Raw genomic sequence first — 26,259 nt, forward strand, 5'->3', positions numbered from 1 at the left:
CAGCCAGAAAGGTCAAAGTTCAAACACTCCAGTAAACATGAATTGTCATCATAGTTAACCTTTGATTATTTAAAAATGATTCTTTAATTATTCCACAGAAAAAAAAATCAAAAAATATGAATAAAAAATATGTATAAAAATAAGAAAGAAAATTATATATGTCTCTGAGAAGTGAACTCACGTGGAAAAAAGAGGGGAAATACCAATGGTCAGCACTTAAGCCACCATACCAAAGCTGAATAAGTGTCCCGGAGGGAATGTAGAAAGAATATATATATATGGAAAATAAAAGAAAAACATGTATGCATTATAGTATATTATAATAAAAAGTGTATATATATTTCTGTATTATAATAAAGGACAATCTATATAAAAATTGAGTGGATTTCAATTAATTATCACCATGGTTTAACCCCTTCCTGACATGAGACGTACTATCCCGTCCATGGGACCCGGGCCCCTATGCCCATGTACGGGATAGTACTTCTACCGCGATCAGCGGCGCCCACGTGGTGAGCGCCGCTGATCGCGGCCGGGTGTCAGCTGATTATCACAGCTGACACCCGGCACAATGTGTCAGGGGCGGTCACGGACCGCCCCCCGACACGTTAACCCCTTGCACACCGCGATCAAACATGATCGCGGTGTACCGGGGGTTAAAGGGAAGCATCGGCAGGGAGGGGGCTCCCTCCGTGCTTCCCTGAGCCCCCCACGGCAGCGCAATGTGCAGCGCTGCTGCTGGGGGCTCCTTTCCTGCAGGCCCCCGAATCCAAGATGGCGACGGGGGCCTTCAGGGGCCTGCAGGAAGCTGGCTTCCTCAGTGCCTGCAAAGCGCAGGCATGAGGAAGCCTTCTGCAGTGCCTGTGACAGATTGCTGATCTGTCACAGTAATCTGTGATGTGACAGATCAGCGATCTGTCACAGGACAGTGATGTCCCACCTGGGAAAATTTAATAAAGTAAAAAAAAAAAAAAAAAAGTGTTAAAATAAATTAAAAAAAATCGCCAAATAAATTAGAAAAAAAAAAAAATATTCCCCCAAATAAATCCATTTTTTAGAAATAAAAAAAACAAAACAATAAAAGTACACATATTAGGTATCGCCGCGTCCGTAACGACCCGCCCTATAAAACTGTCCCATTAGTTAACCCCTTTAGAGAACCCCTTAAAAAATAAAAATAAAAAACGAAGCAAAAAATAATGATTTATTATCATACCGCCAAACAAAAAGTGTAATAACGCGCAATCAAAAAGACGCATATAAATATCCATGGTACCGCTGAAAATGTCATCTTGTCCCGCAAAAAATGAGCCACCACACAGCATCATCCACAAAAAAATAAAAAAGTTATAGCTCGCAGAATAAAGCGATGCAAAAATAATTATTTTTTATATAAAATAGTTTTCATTGCATAAAACCGACAAAACATAAAAAAGCGACCAAAATAAGGTATCTCTGTAAGCGTACTAACCCGAAGAATAAAACCGCTTTATCAATTTTATCGCACGCGGAACGGTGTAAACGCACCCCCCCAAAAGAAATTCATGAAACGCTGGTTTTTGTTCATTCTGCGTCCCAAAAATCGGAATAAAAAGCGATCAAAAAATGTCACGTGCCCAGAAAATGGTACCAATAAAAACGTCAACTCGTCCCGCAAAAAATAAGACCTCACATGACTCGGTGGGTCAAAATACGGAAAAATTAGAGCTCTCAATATGTGGTGATGCAAAAACTATTTTTACAATAAAAAGCGTTGTGAGAATCATGTGGGAATAGTGGATGAGGGCAGGTATATCTCGCCCAGATTCCTTTCCTATGTGGCCTAGTCTGGTCAGTATCGCACCTGCTTGCTAATGAATAATGGGAGGTGGATATAAAAGGATGTCAGGTGGTTGTGTGAGTGTCTCAGCCTGGGAACACAGAGTCTGTTTGTGTGAGAGACACACGTGAGTGGAAGCAGTGCCCACTGCAACTGTGGTTTGGCTGGACGGGAGAAGCCCGCCAGTTGGTAGTTAGGTTGTCCATTGTTTAGTTAGTGCCGAACAGGCAAGGATTTGTTTTATATTTTATTTCCTTTTGCATTGCTTTCACCGTTAATAAACCTGACCCAGGGTCAGTTACACCCGTATCCCAGCTCTGCGCCTGAGTTTCATGCTGAACGCACGCAACCTTTGACCCCAGCAAAGCCGATCCCGGAGTGTTTTATCACATTGTGGTGGAGAACGCGGGCAACACGTTGCAAGCATGAGCATGGAGGATGTGGTGAAAGCGCTGGTACAGTCCACCGCCATCCAGCAAGAAGCTAATCGGGTGATGATGGCCCAGCTGAAGGAGTTGGTGGACATGACAGCTACCGATCGTTCGCTTCTCCAGCAGGTGGCGCAGCGCCTGGCAAGCTTACCTGAGGTTAACCTGGAAGCAGAGTCGAGAGTGATTCACGTGAGTCGGTACTGGCAGAAGATGACGACCGAAGATGACGTCGAGGCATACCTGACCACGTTTGAACGGACGGCGGTGCGAGAAAAATGGCCGAAGGCACGATGGGCCGGCCTGATTGCCCCGTTTCTTTCCGGTGAGGCCCAAAAGGCGTATTATGACTTGGAACCTGAAGCTGCGCAGGACTTTGACAAATTGAAAGCCGAGATCTTGGCCCGGCTGGCAGTGACGACCGCTGTCCGGGCACAGAGAGGGCATCAATGGACTTATCAGCCGGATAAACCACCGCGGTCACAGATGTTCGACCTGATCCACGTGACGAAGAAGTGGCTACAACCCGAGGTGTTGACAGCGCCAGAGATAATCCAGAGAGTCGTCATGGACAAGTACCTGAGAGCTCTACCGCCAGCCCTGAGGAAGTGGGTAAGCCATGGAAATCCTATGACGGCAGATCAACTGGTGGATCTGGTTGAACGTTACTGCGTGGCGGAAGGACTCCGAGACGACGCTACCCCACCTCGTTCTTCATCATCTCCACGTGGAACCGGTAAGACTGTTCCAGGGAGTAGGGGAGATGGAAAAATCCCTAAGACAGTGGGGGAGGAAAACGGGACTGCCCGCACTGCGAGGCCGAGAGTAACGAACTATGGTCTAAGCAAGGGGCCCGTTAGGTGATTCCGCTACCAAGAGATGGGGCATATTGCTGCGAACTGTCCGGTCACGACTGAACCCATGCAGTGCGACGTCACAGACTCTAAAAACCGCATGTCTATGGTTGCACGGGTAGTGAGTGTGAATGCCGGTCAAAAGGATGTGGAAAAACACTTGTGTGATTTAATTGTTGATGGCAAAAATGTGGTGGCATTGTTAGACTCGGGAAGTGTGGTGACTCTGGTGAAGGCCAGTCTGTTGTCAGCCCCGACTGGACCATCAGACAAATTTTCTGTAACGTGTGTGCATGGAGACACCTGTTCGTACCTCACCACGGTCATATGCATTACTACTTCCTATGGGTCTGTGCAACATAAAGTGGGACTCGTCCCGGCGTTATTGCATGATGTTATCCTGGGACGGGATTTTCCCCATTTCTGGCAAATGTGGGAGAATCAGTTGATGCCCTCGGGTAATAGTGTACATGATTCTTCTCCCAGGGCGCGTGGGGGTCTCGAACACCTGGAAGATGTCTCCCCGGAAGACTCGGGGGAAGAGTCTGGGGGAAATGATCTGCAGTTCCCGTTTTCAGTCATGGCGGGTGATAGGGAGGAGACCGGGGAAGAGGAGGAGGCCGACAGCCGTCCACCTCCCCGTTTGCCGGATTTAGAAGTTCAGAAAGATGACTTCCAAAGCGAGCAAATAAAGGATCCTACCCTTTCTCAGGCTAGGACAAATGTAAAAGTGATAAATGGGGTACCCGTAGAACCTGGCTGTAGGCTGGCATATCCTTACATGGTTCTGGAGAATGATTTACTCTATCAGATAGAGAAAAAGAGGGAAGATACGGTGCAACTATTAGTAGTGCCAAAACCCTACCGGTGGCAGGTGCTGGACCTGGCCCATGGACATGTGATGGGGGGTCACCTGGGAGTTCAGAAAACCACCGAAAGGATATTACACTGTTTTGTTTGGCCAGGCATGCATCACGATATTCGTGTATATTGTGAGTCTTGTCCTGACTGCCAAGCCTCTGCACCTAAGCCCCGGTTCTGTAGCCCTTTGGTACCCCTACCTATTATTGAAGTCCCGTTTGAGAGGATTGGGATGGATTTAGTTGGGCCCCTTCCACGGTCTGCACGTGGACACCAACATATCCTGGTCATCTTGGATTATGCCACTCGTTACCCGGAGGCCATCCCTTTGCGTAACACGGCCACCAAGACGATTGCCAAGGAACTGGTGCATGTGTTTAGTCGGGTCGGTATACCAAAACAGATACTCACCGACCAGGGGACCCCCTTTCTGTCCAGGGTAATGAAGGAGCTCTGCCGATTGTTACAAATTGAACCGTTACACACATCCGTGTATCACCCTCAAACAGACGGGTTGGTCGAACGGTTCAATAAAACTCTGAAGCAGATGCTGAGAAAGGCGATAGACAAGGATGGGAAGAACTGGAACTATTTACTTCTGTATTTGCTTTTCGCCATCAGGGAAGTGCCCCAGTCTTCCACGGGATTCTCGCCTTTCGAGTTATTGTACGCCCGACGTCCTCGCGGACTGTTAGACGTTGCAAAAGAAACCTGGGAGGGTCAGGTCACACCGTTTAAAACAGTGATAGATCACGTCACACAAATGCAGGACCGTATTGCGGCTGTTATGCCTATCGTCAAAGAACACATGATACAGGCTCAAGGAGCCCAAAAAAGAATCTATGATAGGGGCGCCAAGATCCGTACGTTTGCACCCGGAGATAGGGTGTTGATCCTGGTCCCCACGGTGGACAGTAAGTTCCTGGCAAAGTGGCAGGGCCCCTTTGAGATTAAGGAAAGAGTTGGTGAAGTAAACTACAAAGTATACCAGGCAGGTAAACGGAAACCTGAACAGATTTATCATGTAAATCTGATAAAACCCTGGAAAGATCGGTCTGCCTTGTCAGCGGAGCTGGCCCGTCCCGTCTGCTCGCATACCGTACCGGAGGTACGGGTTGCAGTGACTCTCTCAGAGCGGCAAAAGACTGAGGTCAGGCAGTTTCTACTTCACAACCAAAAGTTTTTCTCAGAAAAACCCGGGCAGACTACGCTAATGAAACATGACATTGTAACGGAACCTGGGGTCACAGTTCACGTAAAGCCTACCGAATCCCGGAAGCGCGCCGTGAAGCCGTTTCCCGAGAAGTGAAGGCAATGTTAGAGTTAGGTGTCATTGAGGAATCGCACAGTGCTTGGTCCAGCCCGATTGTGCTAATTCCTAAACCGGACGGCACCATCCGGTTCTGCAATGACTTCAGGAAACTGAATGCGGTCTCAAAATTTGATGCCTACCCTATGCCCCGGGTCGACGAGTTAATAGATCGGTTAGGAAAAGCCCGGTATATTACGACCCTAGACCTAACAAAGGGGTATTGGCAGATCCCTCTGGCGGAGGCTGCCAGAGAAAAGACGGCATTTGCTACCCCAGAAGGTCTATTTCAGTATGTGTATATGCCGTTTGGACTGCATGGAGCACCGGCGACCTTCCAAAGACTGATGGATCGAGTCCTGAGGCAACATAGGCAGTACGCTTCGGCCTATTTGGACGACATTGTCATTTACAGCTTGGACTGGGAGACTCATCTCCAGAAAGTACAAGCTGTGATTGACGACCTGTGGGAGGCAGGTCTAACCGCGAACCCCAAGAAATGTCACATCGGGCTAGAGGAAGCCCGGTATTTGGGGTATGTAATTGGGAGGGGTGTTGTTAAACCCCAGGTTGATAAGATTCAGGCGGTTCAGGACTGGCCACAACCTGTCAACAAGAAGCAGGTGCAAGCCTTCCTGGGGATCGCCGGCTATTATCGCCTGTTCATACCCAATTTTGCAGCCATCGCTACCCCCCTGACGGATCTTACAAAAGGGAAAGACTCCGTCATGATTAAATGGAATTTAGCGGCTGAAGAAGCCTTCCATAGCCTAAAACGGGCACTTTGCTCTCAGCCCGTACTGGTGACTCCGGACTTCCGCAGCGAGTTTGTGGTACAAACGGATGCCTCTGATACCGGTATCGGGGCCGTACTCTCACAAGTGAGGGACGGAGTAGAACACCCAGTCCTCTATCTCAGCAGGAAGCTGAATAAACACGAGCAAAGGTATGCAGTCGTGGAAAAAGAGTGCCTCGCCATTAAGTGGGCTCTAGAGGCCCTCAAATATTACCTGGTGGGCCGAAAGTTCAGGCTGATCACGGACCATGCCCCTCTCAAATGGATGCACTTGAACAAGGAACGGAATAGCCGGGTGACCGGGTGGTTCCTTGCCCTGCAGGCCTACACTTTTACGGTGGAGCACCGCCCAGGGGTACAGATGGGAAATGCAGATGCCCTGTCCCGAGTGCACTGTTTGATGGGTGTCATTGCTCGACCGGAGTGGTCTGAGCAGAGGGGGGGATATGTGAGAATCATGTGGGAATAGTGGATGAGGGCAGGTATATCTCGCCCAGATTCCTTTCCTATGTGGCCTAGTCTGGTCAGTATCGCACCTGCTTGCTAATGAATAATGGGAGGTGGATATAAAAGGATGTCAGGTGGTTGTGTGAGTGTCTCAGCCTGGGAACACAGAGAGCCTGTCTGTGTGAGAGACACACGTGAGTGGAAGCAGTGCCCACTGCAACTGTGGTTTGGCTGGACGGGAGAAGCCCGCCAGTTGGTAGTTAGGTTGTCCATTGTTTAGTTAGTGCCGGACAGGCAAGGATTTGTTTTATATTTTATTTCCTTTTGCATTGCTTTCACCGTTAATAAACCTGACCCAGGGTCAGTTACACCCGTATCCCAGCTCTGCGCCTGAGTTTCATGCTGAACGCACGTGACCTTTGACCCCAGCAAAGCCGATCCCGGAGTGTTTTATCACAGCGTCTTTTAGCGTGTGACAGCCGCCAAACATAAAAACCGCCATAAATAGTAAATCAAACCCCCCGTTATCACCCCCTTAGTTAGGGAAAAATAATAAAATAAAACAAATGTATTTATTTCCATTTTTCCATTAGGGTTAGGGTTAGGGTTAGGGCTAGGGTTAGAGTAGGGCTAGGGTTAGGGCTAGGGTTAGAGTAGGGTTAGGGCTAGGGTTAGGGCTAGGGTTAGAGCCGAGATTAGGGTTAGGGCTGAGATTAGGGTTAGGGGTGTGTTGAGGTTCGGGTTGGAGTTAGAATTGGGGGTTTCCACTGTTTGGGCACATCAGGGGCTCTCTAAATGCAACATGGCGTCTGATCTCAATTCCAGCCAATTCTGAGTTGAAAAAGTCAAATGGTGCTCCTTCCCTTCCAAGCTCTGCCATGCGCCCAAACAGTGTTTTACCCCCACATGTAGGGTATCAGCCTACTCAGGTCAAATTGCAAAACAATTTTTGGGGTCCAATTTCTCCTGTTACCCTTAGGAAAATAAAAAATTGGGGGCAAAAATATCATTTTTGTGGAAAAAAATGATTTTTTTATTTTCACGCCCGAGCGTTATAAACTTCTGTGAAGCACTTGGGGGTTCAAAGTGCTCACCACACATCTAGATAAGTTCTGTGGGGGGCCTAGTGTCGAAAATGGGGTCACTTGTGGGGAGTTTCAATAGTTTAGGCACATCAGGGGCTCTCCAAACGCACATGACACCCGCAGACCATTCCATCAAAGTCTGCATTCCAAAATGTCACTGCTTCCCTTCCGAGCCCCGACGTGTGTCCATACAGTAGTTTTCTCCCACATATGGGGTGTCAGCGTACTCATGACAAATTGGACAACAACTTTTGGGGTCCAATTTCTTCCGTTACCCTTGGGAAAATGAAAAAATTGGGGACAAATTGATCATGTTTGTGGAAAAAATATGATTTTTTTATTTTCATGCCCGGGCATTATAAACTTCTGTGAAGCCCTTGGGGGTTCAAAGTGCTCACCACACATGTAGATAAGTTCCTTAGGGGTCTCATTTCCAAAATGGGGTCATTTGTGGGGGTTTCCACTGTTTAGGTACATTATGGGCTCTTCAAAGGCAACATGACACCCGCAGAACATTCCCTCAAAGTCTGCGTTCCAAAACGTCACTACTTCCCTTCCGAGCCCCGACGTGTGTCCATACAGTAGTTTTCTCCCACATATGGGGCGTCAGCGTACTCAGGACAAATTGGACAACAACTTTTGGGGTTCAATTTCTCCTGTTACCCTTGGGAAAATAAAAAAATTGGCGACTAATTGATCATGTTTGTGGAAAAAATACGATTTTTTTATTTTCACGCCCAGGCGTTATAAACTTCTGTGAAGCCCTGGGGGGTTCAAAGTGCTCACCACACATCTAGATAAGTTCCTTGGGGGGTCTAGTTTACAAAATGGTGTCATTTGTGGGGGGTTTCCACTGTTTAGGTACATCAGGGGTTTTCCAATCGCGACATGGTGTCCGATCTCAATTCCAGCCAAAAACGTCAAATGGCGCTGCTTCCCTTCCGAGCTCTGCCATGCGCCCAAATAGTGGTTTACCCCCACATGTGGGGTATCAACGTACTCAGGACAAATTGCACAATAACTTTTAGGGTCCTGTTACCCTTGGGAAAATAAAAATTGGGGTGAAAAGATCATTTTTGTGGAAAAAATATGATTTTTTAATTGTACCGCTGTACGTTATAAACTTCTGTAAAGCCCTTGTGGGTTCAAAGTTCTCACCACATATCTAGATAAGTTCCTTGGGGGGTCTAGTTTCCAAAATGGGGTCACTTGTAGGGGGTTTCCACTGTTTAGGTACATCAGGGACTCTCCAAACGTGACATGGCGTCCGATCTGAATTCCAGCCAATTTTGCATTGAAAAAGTCAAACGGCGCTCCTTCCATTCTGAGCTCTGCCATGCGCCGAAACAGTCGTTCCCCCCCACATATCAGGTATCAGCATACTCAGGACAAATTGCACAATAACTTTTGCAGTCCAATTTCTCCTGTTACCCTTGGTAAAATAAAAAAAATTGAACCTGAAGTATTTTTTTCGTGAAAAAAAGTTAGATGTTCATTTTTTTTTAAATATTCAAAAAAATTCCTGTGACGCACCTAAAGGGTTAATAAACTTCTTGACTGTGGTTTTGAGCACCTTAAGGGGTGCAGTTTTTAGAATGGTGTCACTTTTGGGTATTTTCTATCATATAGACCCCTCAAAGTGACCTCAAATGTGATGTGGTCCTAAAAATAAAATGGTGTTGTAAAAATGAGAAATCGCTGGTCAACTTTTAACCCTTATAACTTCCTAACAAAAAAAAATTTTGGTTCCAAAATTGTGCTGATGTAAAGTAAACATGTGGGAAATGTTAGTTATCAAGTTTTTTGTGTGCTGTATCTCTGTGATTTAAGGGCATAAAAATTCAAAGTTGGAAAATTGCGAAATTTTCTAAATTTTCGCCAAATTTCCGTTTTTCTCACAAATAAACGCAAGTTATTTGAATTAAATTTTACCACTAACATGAAGTATAATATGTCACGAGAAAACAATGTCATAATCACCGGGATCCATGGAAGCGTTCAAGAGTTATGACCTCATAAAGGTACAGTGGTCAGAATTGTAAAAATTGGCCCGGTCATGAACGTGCAAACCACCCTTGGTGGTGAAGGCGTTAATCACCACTAATTTACTTGCTCTATTGCTAAAACAGTATATGACAGCCAACCAGAGAAACGGACCCACAAAGGACTCAGAAAAGATTCCTGGATCGCCTCCCGTGTATCACCGCACAGGACGGAAGGAGGAAAATGAAAAAGAGGAAACCTCAAATATATTTTAAGAATACTCACACTTTAAGGCACAAGTTATAATAAAATGAATACTCATATCATGGTGATATATACACAAATAACAAATAAAATAAATATAGATCCATGTGTAATAAAAAAGTCGCACATAATAAATTACATTAAAAATCACAAATAATTAAAAATGAATGTATAAATAGTATGGATACTTATTACAAATTTGTTCCGAATAGAAAATAATGATATTACCTAATTTTAAAGGAAGACTTCTGTAATTTCGTTCAGTTCATTGGGTTTCAAAGTATTTAGCCTGTATATCCAAAAAACCTCTTTTCTATTCAATTGTTCTACTCTATTGGGAATATCCCCAGGAATATGCTCTATTGGGCTAATTTTCAATCCATTAAAGTTTTTATTATGTTTAATAGAAAAATGTCTAGAAAGACCATGTTGTAAAAAACACCTTTTGATATTATACCTATGTGAATTAACCCTTCAAAAAACGCAACGTGGGCACACAGCCTTACGGCATAATGTGTTACCAATGGTTTTCTTGGTGTCTGTGGTCCCAACTGCCTTGAGAGCATTAACAAATTCCCCCTGTGTAGTTTTAGGCTGATCTTTCACCGTCCTCATGATTAAAGGGAACCTGTCACCCCCCCCCCAGGGCGTTTTTAGGTTGAAGAGCCACCTTCAGCAGCACTAAGGCTGCATTCTGTGAAGGCGGCTCTTCTGTTTCTGACCCCTAGTAACGCTGAAATATCGACTGGGGGGGTGACAGATTCCCTTTAAGGATACCCCACGAGGTAAGATTTTGCATGGTGCCCCAGATCGATGTCGATTGTCATTTTGTATTTCTTCCATTTTCTTACTATTGCACCAACAGTTGTCTCCTTCGCACCCAGCAATGAGAAGGTCACGTGACACATCAAACTTATTGAGAATATCACAAGAAAAACAATAGTGTTCTTTGTTTTTACGTAACTTTATTCTTTCATGAGTTATTTACAAGTTTATGACTACTGTGCTAAAACACTCCGGGATCGCCTTTGCTGGGGTCAAAGGTTACGTGCGTTTAGCATGAAACTCAGGCGCACAAGCCGGGGTCCGGGTATCACTGACACTGGGTCAGGTTTATTAAAGGTGAAAGCAATGCATAAAGGAAATAAAACACAAAACAAATCCTTGCCTATCCGGCACTAACTAAACAAGGTCCGACCTAACTACCAACTGGGGGGCTTCTCCCATCCAGCCAAACCACAGTTACAGTGGGCACTGCTTTCACTCACGTGTGTCTCTCACACAGACTCTGTGTGTCCCCAGGCTGAGACACTCACATAACCACCTGGCATTCTTTTATAACCGCCTCCCATTATTCATTAGTAACCAGGTGCGATACTGACCAGACTAGGCCACATAGGAAAGGTATCTGGGCGAGATATACATGCCCTCATCCACTATTCCCACATGATTCTCACATATCCCCCCCCTCTGCTTAGACCACTCCGGTCGAGCAATGACACCTGCCAAACAGTGCACTCGGGACAGGGCATCTGCATTCCCCATCTGTACCCCTGGGCGGTGCTCCACTGTAAAAGTGTAGGCCTGCAGGGCAAGGAACCACTGGGTCACCCGGCTATTCCGTTCCTTGTGCAAGTGCATCCACTTGAGAGGGGCATGGTCAGTGATCAGCCTGAACTTTCGGCCCACCAGGTAATATTTGAGGGCCTCTAGAGCCCACTTAATGGCTAGGCACTCTTTTTCTACAACTGCATACTTTTGCTCATGTTTATTCAGCTTCCTGCTGAGATAGAGGACTGGGTGTTCCACTCTGTCCTTCACTTGTGACAGTACGGCCCCGATACAGGTATCAGAGGCATATGTTTGTACCACAAACTTGCTGCAGAAGTCCGGAGTCACCAGTACGGGTTGAAAGCAAAGTGCCTGTTTTAGGCTATGGAAGGCTTCTTCAGCCGCTAAATTCCATTTAATCATGACGGAGTCTTTCCCTTTGGTAAGATCCGTCAGGGGGGTAGTGATGGCTGCAAGATTGGGTATGAACCGGCGATAATAGCCGGCGATCCCCAAAAAGGCTTGCACCTGCTTCTTGTTGATAGGTTGCGGCCAGTCCTGAACCGCTTGAATCTTATTGACCTGGGGTTTAACAATACCCCTCCCAATTACATACCCCAAATACCGGGCTTCTTCTAGCCCGATGTGACATTTCTTGGGGTTCGCGGTTAGACCTGCCTCCCACAGGTTGTCAATCACAGCTTGTACTTTCTGGAGATGAGTCTCCCAGTCCAAGCTTTAAATGAAAATGTCATCCAAATTGGCCGAAGTGTACTGCCTATGTGGCCTTAGGACTCGATCCATCAGTCTCTGGAAGGTCGCCGGTGCTCCGTGCAGTTCAAACAGCATATACACATACTGAAATAAACCTTCCGGCGTAGCAAATGCCGTCTTTTCTCTGGCCACCTCCGCCAGAGGGATCTGCCAATACCCCTTTGTTAGGTCTAGGGTCGTAATATACCGGGTTTCTCCTAACCGATCTATTAACTCGTCGACCCGGGGCATAGGGTAGGCATCAAATTTTGAGACTACATTCAGTTTTCTGAAGTCATTGCAGAACCGGATGGTGCCGTCTGGTTTAGGAATTAGCACAATCGGGCTGGACCAAGCACTGTGCGATTCCTCAATGACTCCTAACTCTAACATTGCCTTCACTTCTCGGGAAACGGCTTCACGGCGCGCTTCGGGATTCGGTAGGGTTTTACGTGAACTGTGACACCAGGTTCCGTTACGTCATGTTTCATTAGCGTAGTCTGCCCAGGTTTTTCTGAGAAAAACTTTTGGTTGTGAAGTAGAAACTGCCTGACCTCAGTCTTTTGCCGCTCCGAGAGAGTCTCTGCAACCCATACCTCCGGTGCGGTATGCGAGCAGATGGGACGGGCCAGCTCTGCTGACAAGGCAGACCGATCTTTCCAGGGTTTTATCAGATTTACATGATAAATCTGTTCAGGTTTCCGTTTACCTGCCTGGTATACTTTGTAGTTTACTTCACCAACTCTTTCCTTAATCTCAAAGGGGCCCTGCCACTTTGCCAGGAACTTACTGTCCACCATGGGGACCAGGATCAGCACCCTATCTCCGGGTGCAAACGTACGGATCTTGGCGCCCCTATCATAGATTCTTTTTTGGGCTCCTTGAGCCTGCATCATGTGTTCTTTGACGATAGGCATGACAGCCGCAATACAGTCCTGCATTTGTGTTATGTGATCTATCACCGTTTTAAACGGAGTGACCTGACCCTCCCAGGTTTCTTTTGCGACGTCTAACAGTCCGCGAGGACGTCGGGCGTACAATAACACGAAAGGCGAGAATCCCGTGGAATACTGGGGTACTTCCCTGATGGCAAAAAGCAAATACGGAAGTAAATAGTCCCAGTTCTTCCCATCCTTGTCTATCACCTTCCTCAGCATCTGCTTCAGAGTTTTACTGAACCGTTCGACCAACCCGTCTGTTTGAGGGTGATACACGGATGTGCGTAACGGTTCGATTTGTAACAACCGGCAGAGCTCGTTCATTACCCTGGACATAAAGGGGGTCCCCTGGTCGGTGAGTATCTGTTTTGGTATACCGACCCGACTAAACACATGCACCAGTTCCTTGGCAATCGTCTTGGTGGCCGTGTTACGCAAAGGGATGGCCTCCGGGTAACGAGTGGCACAATCCAAGATGACCAGGATATGTTGGTGTCCACGTGCAGACCGTGGAAGGGGTCCAACTAAATCCATCCCAATCCTCTCAAACGGGACTTCAATAATAGGTAGGGGTACCAAAGGGCTACAGAACCGGGGCTTAGGTGCAGAGGCTTGGCAGTCAGGACAAGACTCACAATATACACGAACATCGTGATGCATGCCTGGCCAAACAAAACAGTGTAATATCCTTTTGGTGGTTTTCTGGACTCCCAGGTGACCTCCCATCACATGTCCGTGGGCCAGGTCCAGCACTTGCCGCCGGTAGGGTTTTGGCACGACTAATAGTTGCACCGTGTCTTCCCCCTTTTTCTCTATCTGATATAGTAAATCATTCTCCAGGACCATGTAAGGATATGCCAGCCTAGAGCCAGGTTCTACGGGTACCCCATTTATCACTTTTACATTTCTCCTAGCCTGAGAAAGGGTAGGATCCTTTATTTGCTCGCTTTGGAAGTCATCTTTCTGAACTTCCAAATCTGGCAAACGAGGAGGTGGACGGCTGTCGGCCTCCTCCTCTTCCCTGGTTTCCTCCCTATCACCCGCCATGACTGAAAACGGGAACTGCAGGTCATGTCCAGCAGACTCTTCCCCTGAGTTTTCCGGGGGGGACCTCCTCCAGGGGTTCAGGACACACACGTGCCCTGGGAGAAGAACCATGTACACTATTACCCTGGGGCATCAACTGATTCTCCCACAATTGCCAGAAGTGGGGAAAGTCCCGGCCCAAGATAACATCATGCAATAACACAGGGACGAGTCCTACTTTATGTTGCACAGACCCATAGGAAGTAGTAATGCATATGACCGTGGTGTGGTACGAACAGGTGTCTCCATGCACACATGTTACAGAAAATTTGTCTGATGGTCCAGTCGGGGCTGACACCAGACTGGCCTTCACCAGAGTCACCACACTTCCCGAGTCTAACAATGCCACCACATTTTTGCCATCAACAGTTAAATCACACAAGTGTTTTTCCACATCCCTTTGACCGGCATTCACACTCACTACCCGGGCAACCATAGACATGTGTTATGAATGAGTCACCGTAGGATGCAAAAACAGAAATGCTAGCTAAGTCCAGAAAACCAGAGAAGTTGGCAGCTATCGGATTGCAGACCCCTGAACCTATCAACACAACTAGCAGTAGCCGTGGGGGGTTCCTACGATGCCCTAGACCCCTCGATCACAGTCGGAGGACTATATATCCTAAAGACAGAAAGGGAAATCTAAACTTCCCCAGAGCAGACCCCAAAGCAAAAGGCAGCCCCCAACATATAATGACAGTGAAGCAAGAAGAAAGAACACTAACACAGACAGAAAGATAGACTGAGCAAAGACGGGGCCCAAGCTAACTAGATAGGAAAGGACAGGAAGGCTGCTGTCTGCAATCCGTGAAAAACCCTATGAAAATAAGAGCCAACAGACTGACAGTGAAAAAGGCCCTGAAGACGCTAGGCTTCAAAAAGACTATGTGAGTACTCAGGAATATTCTGAAGACAGAGCAACCGACAAAAGGAGATTCAGCTCACCCCAGCAGGGAATGGCAGAATCCAGAAAAGCAAGGCAAACAAAAACAAAACACAAATGCTAAAAGGCAAAGCAGAAAACTTAGTTTTAGAGGAGCAGGAATCAGACTGGTATCCTAGAAGTCCACAGAGAAATCACCCGCAGGGCAGAAGGGCGTCGGCAGCCTTATATCCAGTCAGTGACTCCACTCAGCCAGTCATCATCATTAGGCTCAGGTGCCTGATAATCAGGCTCATTACCTTCTTTACCAGAATAGGGAGTTCACCAGATCTCAGTGACGAAGGGGAAAATGAACTCACAACAGACATGTGGTTTTTAGAGTCTGTGACGTCGCACTGCATGGGTTCAGCAGTGACTGGACAGTTCGCAGCAATGTGGCCCATCTCTTGGCAGCAGAAACACCTAACGGTCCCCCTGCTTAGACTATAGTTCGTTACTCTCGGCCTCGCAGTGCGGGCAGTCCCGTTTTCCTCCCCCACTTGTCTTAGGGATTTTTCCTTCTCCCCTACTCCCTGGAACAGTCTTACTGGTTCCACGTGGAGATGATGAAGAACGAGGTGGGGTAGCGTCATCTCGGAGTCCTTCTGCCATGGAGTAACGTTCAACCAGATCCACCAGCTGATCTGCCGTCATAGGATTTCCATGGCTTACCCACTTCCTCAGGGCTGGCGGTAGAGCTCTCAGGTACTTGTCCATGACGACTCTCTGGATTATCTCTGGCGCTGTCAGCACCTCAGGTTGTAGCCACTTCTGTCACGTGGATCAGGTAGAACATCTGTGACCGCGGTGGTTTATCCGGCTGATAAGTTCATTGATGCACTCTCTGTGCACGGACAGCGGTCGTCACTCCCAGCCGGGCCAAGATCTCAGCTTTCAGTTTGTCAAAGTCCTGCGCGGCTTCAGGTTCTAAGTCATAATAAGCCTTTTAGGCCTCACCGGAAAGAAACGGGGCAATCAGGCCGGCCCATCGTGCCTTCGGCCATTTTTCTCGCACCGCCGTCCGTTCAAACGTGATCAGGTATACCTCGACGTCATCTTCGGTCGTCGTCTTCTGTCAGTACCGACTCTCGTGAATCTCTCTCGACTCGGCTTCCAGGTTAACCTCAGTTAAGCTTGCCAGGCGCTGCGCCACCTGCTGGAGAAGCGAACGATCGGTAGTTGTCATGTCCACCAACTCCTTCAGCTGGGCCATCATCACCCGATTCGCTTCTTGCTGGACGGCGGTGGACTGTATCAGCGCTTTCACCACGTCCTCCATGCTCATGCTTCCAACGTGATGCCCGCGTTCTCCACCACAATGTGATAAAACACTCCGGGATCGCCTTTGCTGGGGTCAAAGGTCACGTGCGTTTAGCATGAAACTCAGGCGCACAAGTCGGGGTCCGGGTATCACTGACACTGGGTCAGGTTTATTAAAGGTGAAAGCAATGCATAAAGGAAATAAAACATAAAACAAAACCTTGCCTGTCCGGCATTAACTAAACAAGGTCCGACCTAACTACCAACTGGTGGGCTTCTCCCATCCAGTCAAACCACAGTTACAGTGGGCACTGCTTTCACTCACGTGTGTCTCTCACACAGACAGACTCTCTGTGTCCCCAGGCTGAGACACTCACACAACCACCTGGCATCCTTTTATATCCGCCTCCCATTATTCATTAGTAACCAGGTGCGATACTGACCAGACTAGGCCACATAGGAAAGGTATCTGGGCGAGATACACCTGCCCTCATCCACTATTCCCACATGATTCTCACACCACTTATAAAATGAGTTCAAAGTGCTGCCCATTGTGTTGGATTGACGCGTCGGGCGTCACTACAGGCTCCCCCTATTAGTGGTATTGTATGATTACAGCACACCCAGTGCTTATGCGGTTTGCTACTTTGGGCATTTGCCCGGTTCTGGATGATTTTTACCTGAGTCCAGATGCAGTACCAGGGTGTTTTGCTGCTTTCGTATTGTCTACCTGACTGCTAGGCGTACTGGTTGGTGGGGCCATTATTTATAAATTAGTGGCACATACTTCTGTGTTAACTACTGATATGTTTTATCTTTTCTATTTGAATCTGATTTGTATATGTACACACCACTAGTGAAGTCAGGGTTTTAGGTCATTTAATCATACAAGGACCATTTTGTGTACAGATATATGATCTATTGAGCTATTAGCTGAATATATGATTGTTTATAGCCTTGATTATTTAGTTAGGGGAGTCTAGTGGGCTATATTACAAGCCCCAAGGGTTTATTGCAATTGTCATTTGTTTGACTTTTAAATGTTTTTAAGTGGTTTTTGTCAGTCTGTACCTAAATAAACTTTGTGATATGTGTGGTGATCCCGGTGTCTTTGGTCAGTAGCTTTTTCTTCTTTATTTCTGTTATCTATTTTTACTGGCTACTGGTGTATCCCCGACTTCATTTTGTGGTGCCCTCCCCATTCTTGTTGACTGTATCTGAAGGCAATTGTCTATGCTGTGAAGATTCGAGATGTGCAGCATCTGAAACAACGGATACTGGAAGCCAGTGCTAGCATTTCTTCTGCGGTGTTGCTATCAGTGTGTCAAGAGTGGGAGAAGATGGTTGCATTGACAATCCAACACAATGGGCAACACTTTGAACACATTTTATAAGTGGTCATAAACTTGTAAATAACTCATGAAATAAAGTTACGTTAAAATCAAGCACACCATTGTTTTTCTTGCGAAATTCTCAATAAGTTTGATGTGTCACATGACCTTCTTCCCATTGAAAAAAATAAAGTTGGATCCAAAATGGCCGACTTCAAAATGGCCGCTATGGTCACCACCCATCTTGAAAAGTTTCCCCCCTCTCATATACTAATGTGCCACAAACAGGAAGTTGATATCAGCAACCATTCCCATTTTATTTAGGTGTATCCACATAAATGGCCCACCCTGTATCTATAAATAGATAAATGCCCTGTTCTCCAGATAACCATCCAAGGTGTACTCTCAAATACAGAGTAAGAGCACAAAGGCAGCAACTCCACCAATAGCAGAGACTGAACAATACTGGAGCAACATATGAGAGAAGTAAAAAACACACCAGTGCAATGTAACATAGTTATTAAGGTTGAAGGGAAACTTTAAGTCCATCTAGTTCAACCCATATCCTATCCTAACTTGCCCTAACATGTTGATCCAGAGGAAGGCAAAAAAAAACCCATGTGGCAACAGTAAGCTTCACATTGGGGAAAAAAATTCCTTCCCGACTCCACATACGGCAATCAGACTAGCTCCCTGGATCAACGCAATATTAAGGAGACTAGTGTATATACCCTGTAATATTATGCTTTTCAAGAAAGGCATCCAGTCCCTTCTTAAATTTTATTAGGGAATCACTCATTACAATATCATATGGCAGAGAGTTCCATAGTCTCACTGCTCTTACAGTAAAGAATCCGCGTCTGTGAGTATGCTTAAACCTTCTTTCCTCCAGACGTAGAGGATGCCCCCTTGTCCTCGCCACAGGTCTAAGAGTAAAAAGATCATTAGAAAGGTCTTTGTATTGTCCCCGCATATATTTATACATTGTAATAAGATCACCCCTAAGCCTTCGATTCTCCAAACTAAATAACCCCAAGTGTAATAACCTGTCTTGGTATTGCAGACCCCCTAGTTCCCTGCAAGATGTGGCTGCAAGATCTGAGAATGAAACACAGTAACCACCTAGAGCAAGAACCAGTCACAATTACAGAAGCAGACATCCAACAGCAAGTCAAGAACATGAAGACCTGGACTGCACCTGGCCCAGACATGATCCACACCTACTGGCTAAAGACGTTAACAGCGGTACATGAACGTATGGCAAAGCACATGAACCAACTGCTAGAGGCAGGCCACCACCTAACTTGGCTAACACAAGGAAGAACAGTGCTAATCATGAAGGATCCTCATAAAGGAACAGTTCCATCCAAATACCGCCCAATAGCCTGCCTTAAAACAACATGGAAACTCCTTTCAGGCATCATAACCACCAAGCTACAGAACCATATGAACCAGTATCTGAATCCAGGTCAGAAAGGCATTGGGACCGGCACCAGAGGCTCTAAGCACCAGCTCTTAGTAGATAGAGCAGTCGCTCAAGACTCAAGATCCAGACCGACCAATCTCAGCACAGCCTGTGATTGACTACAGGAAGGCCTACGACTCAATGAAGCACACATGGATCTGTGAGTGCTTGGCTCTCTACAATGTCAACAGGAAATTAAGAACCTTCCTCAGAAACTCTATGGGGCTATGGAGAACAACATTGGAAGTCAACTCAAGACAATTAGCGCAAGTGACCATCAAACGCGGCATATTCCAGGGTGATGCACTGTCCCCATTGCTGTTCTGCTTAGGCTTGAACCCCCTCAGTCAGATAATTACAGAGTCTGGCTGTGGATACAAGTTCAAGAGTGGAAGCACCATCAGCAACCTCCTTTACATGGATGACATCAAGCTGTATGCGAAAAACGAATGAGACATCAATTCACTGATCCACCTGACAAGGATCTACAGCGAATACATCAGGATGTCCTTCAGACTGGAGAAGTGCGGCCGGTTGGTAATAAATCAAGGCAAGGTAGTCAAAACTGATGGAGTAGAATTACCAGCAGGGCACATAGCAGATGTCCAGACATACTACAAGAACCTCGACATCCCACAGGGAAATAGTAACCATGATGAGGAGGCAAGGAAAGCAGCAACATCGAAATACCATAAAAGGGTAAGACAGGTCCTGAAGAGCCAGGTAAATAGGAAGAATAAAATCCACGCCATCAATACATATGACCTGCCAGTTATCAGATACCCTGCAGGCATTTTGTGCTGGTGAAAAGAAGAGATGGAAGCTGCAGATGTGAAGACAAGAAAGCTCCTCACAATGCATGGAGGTCTCCACCCTAAGTCTAGCACCGAAAGAATGTATACCAACAGAAAGGAGGGTGGTCGAGGCTTGATAAGCATACAAGACATCATCATGGATGAAAGAAGGTTTATCCAGGAATGCATCTGAAAAATGGCACCAAAAGATGAGATGCTGAGAGAATGCCTAAGGCAGCAACAACAACAGATCGGGAAGGAAGAACTGGAACATAAAGTGCCATGGCAAGACAAGCCGCTGCATGGGATATACAGACAATGGAGGTGGCTGACATGGAGAAATCCTACCCATGGCTGGAGAAAGCTGAACTCCGAGACAGCACAGAGGCACTAATCATAGCGGCACAAAAGAGCAAGCACTAAGTACCAGATCCATAGAAGCGGGAATCTACCACAAAAGAGAAGACCCAAGGTGCAGACTATGCAAAGAAACCTCTGAAACAGTCCAACACATAGTAGCAGGATGCAAAATGCAAGCAGGAACAGCGTATACCGAACGTCACAATCAATTAGTGGGAATTATATACAGGAACATCTTGTGATGTAGTGACCACTGTGTCCGCTAGGGGGCGCTGTGTGGATGTCCGAGGAGAGAGGATGAATGGCAGAGTCATGAGTGACCATTATGTATCTCAAGGTGGGTGGCCTTGAGATGGAGACTGATGTGTGTGTTGATCAGCAGTGATACTGCTGACATGTTGTGTCAATGTGTCAGGGAGAAGTCTCCAGGTGACTGGGGAGACGGGTGGCCCAGTTACCTACAAACCCACCCAGGGGGTGTGTTTAAGAACGCTATTCCAAAGTTTGTGTGAATGGTTCAAGGACCTGTGATGAGGTCATAGCCATCTGACCCGGTGGGCGTGGCTACGGACCATATAAGGTGGCCAGGGTAGGTCACATGTGTTGAATGCACGGACCCGGTTGGTCCGTTTGGAAGGTCTCGTTGGGAGATGTGTCTGCCTCCCTGAAGTGCCTGTGTGTAGTGGCTGCACGTGTCTGCGAGTCCCCAGAGGAGGGAATGGATGTCTACAGCATGGAGAAACAGCCATGAGGTAGAACCCTGACGGGTGAGATAACTATGAGGCTGAAGAGCCTGCGTATGGAACATTGTATAACCTGTGTGACCACAGGGAGGACAGAGTGAAGCTGAACTTTATGTTGCTGGTTATGGTTTATGATGCCTGAATAAACCACACGGACTGAGATTGTTTTATGGAAAACCCATGCCGGATGTGATTATTTGGCTGCCAAGCGAGAATCCCCCTGCTTGAATGACAGCGCTACCTCACAATCTGCACAGCATATGGGCTAAGGCTACTTTCACACTTGCATTTTTTTGAGCTGCTCTGCGTGCGCAGTGCAAACGCGCATGTAAAACACATTATGCGTTTCTTGTTTTTCTGCAAAAAAAGCATGCTGTTTTTGAGCTGACGTGCGCATGATCATGCTGTTCTGCATAAGCTTGAACCCCCTCAGTTAGATAATTACAGAGTCGGGCTATGGTTACAAGTTCAAGGGTGGAAGCACCATCAGCCATCTCCTCTACATGGATGATATCAAGCTGTTTGCGAAAATCGAACGAGACATCAATTCACTGATCCACCTGACAAGGATCTACAGTGAAGGAATCAGGATGTCCTTTGGACTGGAGAAGTGCAGCCGGTTGGTAATAAAGAGAGGCAAAACCGATGGAGTGGAATTACCAGAAGGGCATATAGCAGATATACAGACATGTTACAAGTTCCACGGCATCCCACAGGGATACGGTAACCATGATGAGGAGGCAAGGAAAGCAGCAAAATCCAAATACCATCAAAGGGTAAGACAGGTCCTGAAGAGCCAGTTCAATGGGCAGAATAAAATCCACGCCATCAATACATATGACCTGCCAGTTATCAGATACCCTGCTCTCATAGTGTGCTGGCCAAAAGAAGAGATGGAAGCTGCAGATGTGAAGACACGAAAGCTCATCACAATGCATGGAGGTCTCCACCCTAAGTCTAGCGCCCAAAGATTGTATACAAACAGAAAGGAGGGTGGTCGAGGCTTGATAAGCATACAAGCCACCATCATGGATGAAACAAGGAGTATCCAGGAATACATCAGAAGAATGGCGCCAGAAGATGAGATACTGAGAGAAAGCCTAAGGCAGCAACAACAACAAATCGGGAAGGAAGAACAGGAACATGAAGCGCCATGGCAAGACAAGCCACTGCATGAGATGTACCACCGACCGATAATGCAAGTGGCTGACATGGAGAAATGCTACCAATGGCTGTTGAAAGCTGGACTCTGCGACAGCACAGAGGCACTAATCATAGCGGCACAAGAGCAAGCACTAAGTACAAGATCCATAAAAGCAGGTATCTACCACACAAGACAAGACCCAAGGTGCAGACTATGCAAACAAACCTCTGAAACAGTCCAACTCATAGTGGCAGGATGCAAAATGCAACCAGGAACAGCATATACTGAACGCCACAACCAAGTAGCGGGAATTATATACAGGAACATCTGTGCAGCATATGGACTAAGCTCTCCTATGTCCAGGTGGGAGACCCCAGAAAAAGTGGTGGAAAATGAAAGGGCTAAAATCCTGTGGGACTTAAAGTTCCAGACAGATAAGCAGGTGTTGGCTAACCAACCAGACATTGTCATAGTAGACAAGGATCAGACAAAGGGGGGGGTGGTGTTTGTTGCCCTTTCTCATTCTCGGGTCTTCTATAAGAGTCCTGGAAGTTTGAGGGTTCTGCGCAGGATCAGGATCTTAGTTGTTCCCAGCATTGCCCTTTTCTGGACAGAGAGCTCAGATGTTGCTCCTGGGATCTGTTGTAGCCATTCTTCCAACTTAGGGGTCACTGCTCCAAGTTTTCCTATCACCACTTGAATCACTGTTGCCTTCACCTTCCACATCTTCTATAGTTCTCCTTTGAGGCCCTGGTATTTCTACAGCTTCTCATATTCCTTCTTTCTGATGTTGCTGTCACTTGGCACTGCAACATCCATTATCATTGCTGTCTCCTAGTCCTTGTCTACTATCAAAATGACTGGTTGGTTAGCCAACACCTGCTTACCCGTCTGGATCTTGAAGTCCCACTGGATTTTAGCACTTTGATTCTCCACCACTTTTTCTGGGATCTCCCACCTGGACTTAGGGGGATGCAGCATTTGATGGTCCATGCAGCATTTGATGGTCACTTGTGCTAGTTGTCTTGAGTTGACTTCTAATTTTGTTCTCCATAGCCCCACTGAGTTTCTGAGGAAGGTTCTTAATTTCCTGTTGACATTGCAGAGAGCCAAGCATTCACAGATCCATGTGTGTGGCATTGAGTCATAGGCTTCCCTGTAGTCAATCCAGGCCGTGCTGAGATTGGTCTGTCTGGATCTTGAGTCTTGAGAGACTGCTCTATCTACCAGGAGCTGGTGCTTAGAGCCTCTGGTGTCGGTCCTGATGCCTTTCTGAGCTGGATTCATGTATTGGTTCATATGGTTCTGTAGCTTGGTGGCTATGATGCCTGACAGGAGCTTCCATGTTGTTGTAAGGTAGGTTACTGGGCGGTAGTTGGATGTAACTAGCAGCATTCGGATCTGATGAAATGCTATTAGAAATATATATACATATATATACAGTATATATATATATATATCGAATGACATATAGGTGCATGAATGGTAGACCATTCGAAAATTAGAAGAAACTGAAGAAAACCTTGAACTAATGGTCAAAAAGGAAAATATCAGGACTAATAAATATTTCAATAAAATTACCCTTATTAAAACAGAGATGGTAAAAGGTAGCCCTGTGCCTGGAATATAAAATCAATCTATTTAAATAATTGCCTTGTAATGTTTTCATTTCCTGTTCTGTCCAGATGTCACTGTATCCCAGAATTCCAAGCGGAGGAATTTCACTGACCGCCATATTGGAATACCCAAGTGATGGGTGTCTCAATATGGAAACTGCTGCTGGTACCAACCTATTGCGCGGTACCACCAGCGGAACACTGTCGCACCACACACACTCTATACGCTGTAAGCACCACACACTCACACTCATGCAGTCTCTTGCACGGTACCACCAGTGGAACACTGTGAATCGTTCGTCTGATCCCGGCGGCAGATGTGCGACGTGTCTACAGGCAGAGGAAGCCGGTCACATTAAAGTGGTTATCCCACGAACGAAAGTTCATTTTAAAAATTGTCTGTGTTTGACCGTGTACGGAGCATACCACATCTCCTGGGCAGGGAAGGAAGCAAAAGACAATACTGACATTACAGCAGGGGATCACAGAGGATTCATTCTGTGAGGTAAAATATTTCACTGACTGCTATTAAACTATATTTTACCTCACAAAAATGTATCCTCTGCGATCTCCTGCTCTAATGTCAGTATTGTCTTTTGCTTCCTCCCCTGCTCAGGAGCTGTGGTATGTTCTGTACATGGTCAGACACAGGGGTGAGAGAGACAGAGCACAGGGGGAGACAGCTCAAACGGGACAGCACATGAGGGGAGAACACAGCACAGGAAGGAAAGAGACAGCAGACAAGGGGGATAGCACATGGGGTAGACAAGTCAAAGAAGACAGCACAGACGGGAGAAGTCAGCACATGGAGAAAGAGAGTGGATAGGTGGGTGACCACATGGGGGGAGAGATTCTCAACGCTGCAAAGCCTGCCCCCATCGTGACATTAACGCTCTCCTGATGCGATAGCATCGGGCCTCCATCTAGTAATACATAAAATAATAAAAACATACAATGATGAAAAAGGTCGGCGGAACAAAAAGAGGGGTAAAAAAAAAATGAATGAACACATATCAGTTACAGCCACATAAAGAAGGCCCCAAATAAACTAAAAGGGGAAGGGGGGAGGACAGTGTCATATATTGTTGTCTGAAAAAAACATGGGGCAATATATTGAATAAATGTGTTTTTAAAAAAGGATTAGAAGTGTCAAGATGATTACTGTTAAAAAATATATTAATGTAGCCAATGCTGTTTGCACAAAAAAGTTATATTTATATAACTCAAAAAAGCAAATGTGGGAGAGCACTAGATTGTATTCTTATGCACTAAAGACAGGTGCAAAAGAATATAAATGAATGGGTGTAGCAGGCATGTGCTAAAAAGAAACCCTGCAGCAGTGCATAAACAAGGGAACAATGGTAAGTACAAATGGCAGTGCTAACACAGCATAGGTGCAATTGTGAATAAGGTGCTTATGTGCAATAGCAGTGGAAGAGGGGTAATATTGGGGCCTATACCTTTAGGGTCCGCTGGTCCAAGTACAGCGCACAATCCGACAAACATTTCGGAATAGATTCCATCATCAGGGGGTGACCATTACTGATCTTATATTCCAAGTACGAGCACATTTTTTGATGTAGTGCTACCATTTACCATTGCCGTTTAATAAAGGTAGTTTTATTGAAATATTTATCAGTCCTGGTATTTTCCTTTTTGACCATAATGTTTTCTTTATTCGGTTTCTCATACTCCAATCATAGTACAGAATAATTATAGCTTTTCCCCACTATCTTATGCACAGAGAAAGCATAAAGGTTCAGCACTGCTGTAATTAAAGGACAACTTTTCTGCTGAAGATTGTTGTAATACACCAATAATATCGCTAAGCATCCACATAGAAAGTGGCCAGGAAACAGAATTCCCAGCACCAGTCTGATATTAATCATTCATGCAACTTTAACAATCCCAAATCGACACCAAGGCACAATCTGCATTTCAGAGGTAAAAAAAAAAAAACCATGAAAACTGCAACTCTGAAATATATTTATTTCTGGAGGTCCCCTTGCATCCATTTGTAAAATTAAAAGGATACGCGTCTCTTTTATGATAACATCCCTTGTTGCTTGATGGAAAACCATTTGATAAAAGACGTAGACAATTTGGCACACAAACTCGTCATCTTCTTGCTGAGCTAAAAGAAAAATAGAACAGCCAAACTGAGGTGTCGTCACCACCATCACCATCATCATCATCACAGAACTAAAGCAGACAATCAAAGTCTCTGTAGAAGGCATACAGCATGCTTCAGCTCACTGTAACACACAAGCATCAGAAACGTCTGCAGCTGAAAATACATTCCATCAACTCCTTCACACCATGCCCATTTTCTGTTTTATCTCCCCTTCTTCCAAGTGCTATAAATTTTTTTTTAAACCTTGTTCTTATTGAATAGAAAAATTTTGCCTTACAGACATCAATGCAAACATAACTTGAGGCATATATGTCAA

General features: G+C 46.0%; 1 protein-coding gene across 3 annotated transcripts in view; it reads right to left on the bottom strand.

Annotated features, from left to right (window-relative positions):
• The window catches only part of KIFAP3 (kinesin associated protein 3), a 687,730-nt gene that overhangs the window by 126,156 nt on the left and 535,315 nt on the right, over positions 1-26,259 (bottom strand). For all 3 annotated transcript variants that reach the window (XM_073558012.1, XM_073558011.1, XM_073558010.1), the window contains exon 16: positions 25,845-25,943. In XM_073558012.1, coding sequence (XP_073414113.1) covers positions 25,845-25,943 — 99 coding nt within the window. The remainder of the gene's footprint in view (positions 1-25,844; positions 25,944-26,259) is intronic.

Source organism: Dendrobates tinctorius, unplaced genomic scaffold, assembly GCF_039654945.1.
Source record: "Dendrobates tinctorius isolate UK_male_01 unplaced genomic scaffold, ASM3965494v1 ptg000012l, whole genome shotgun sequence".
Lineage (NCBI taxonomy): Eukaryota > Metazoa > Chordata > Amphibia > Anura > Dendrobatidae > Dendrobates > Dendrobates tinctorius.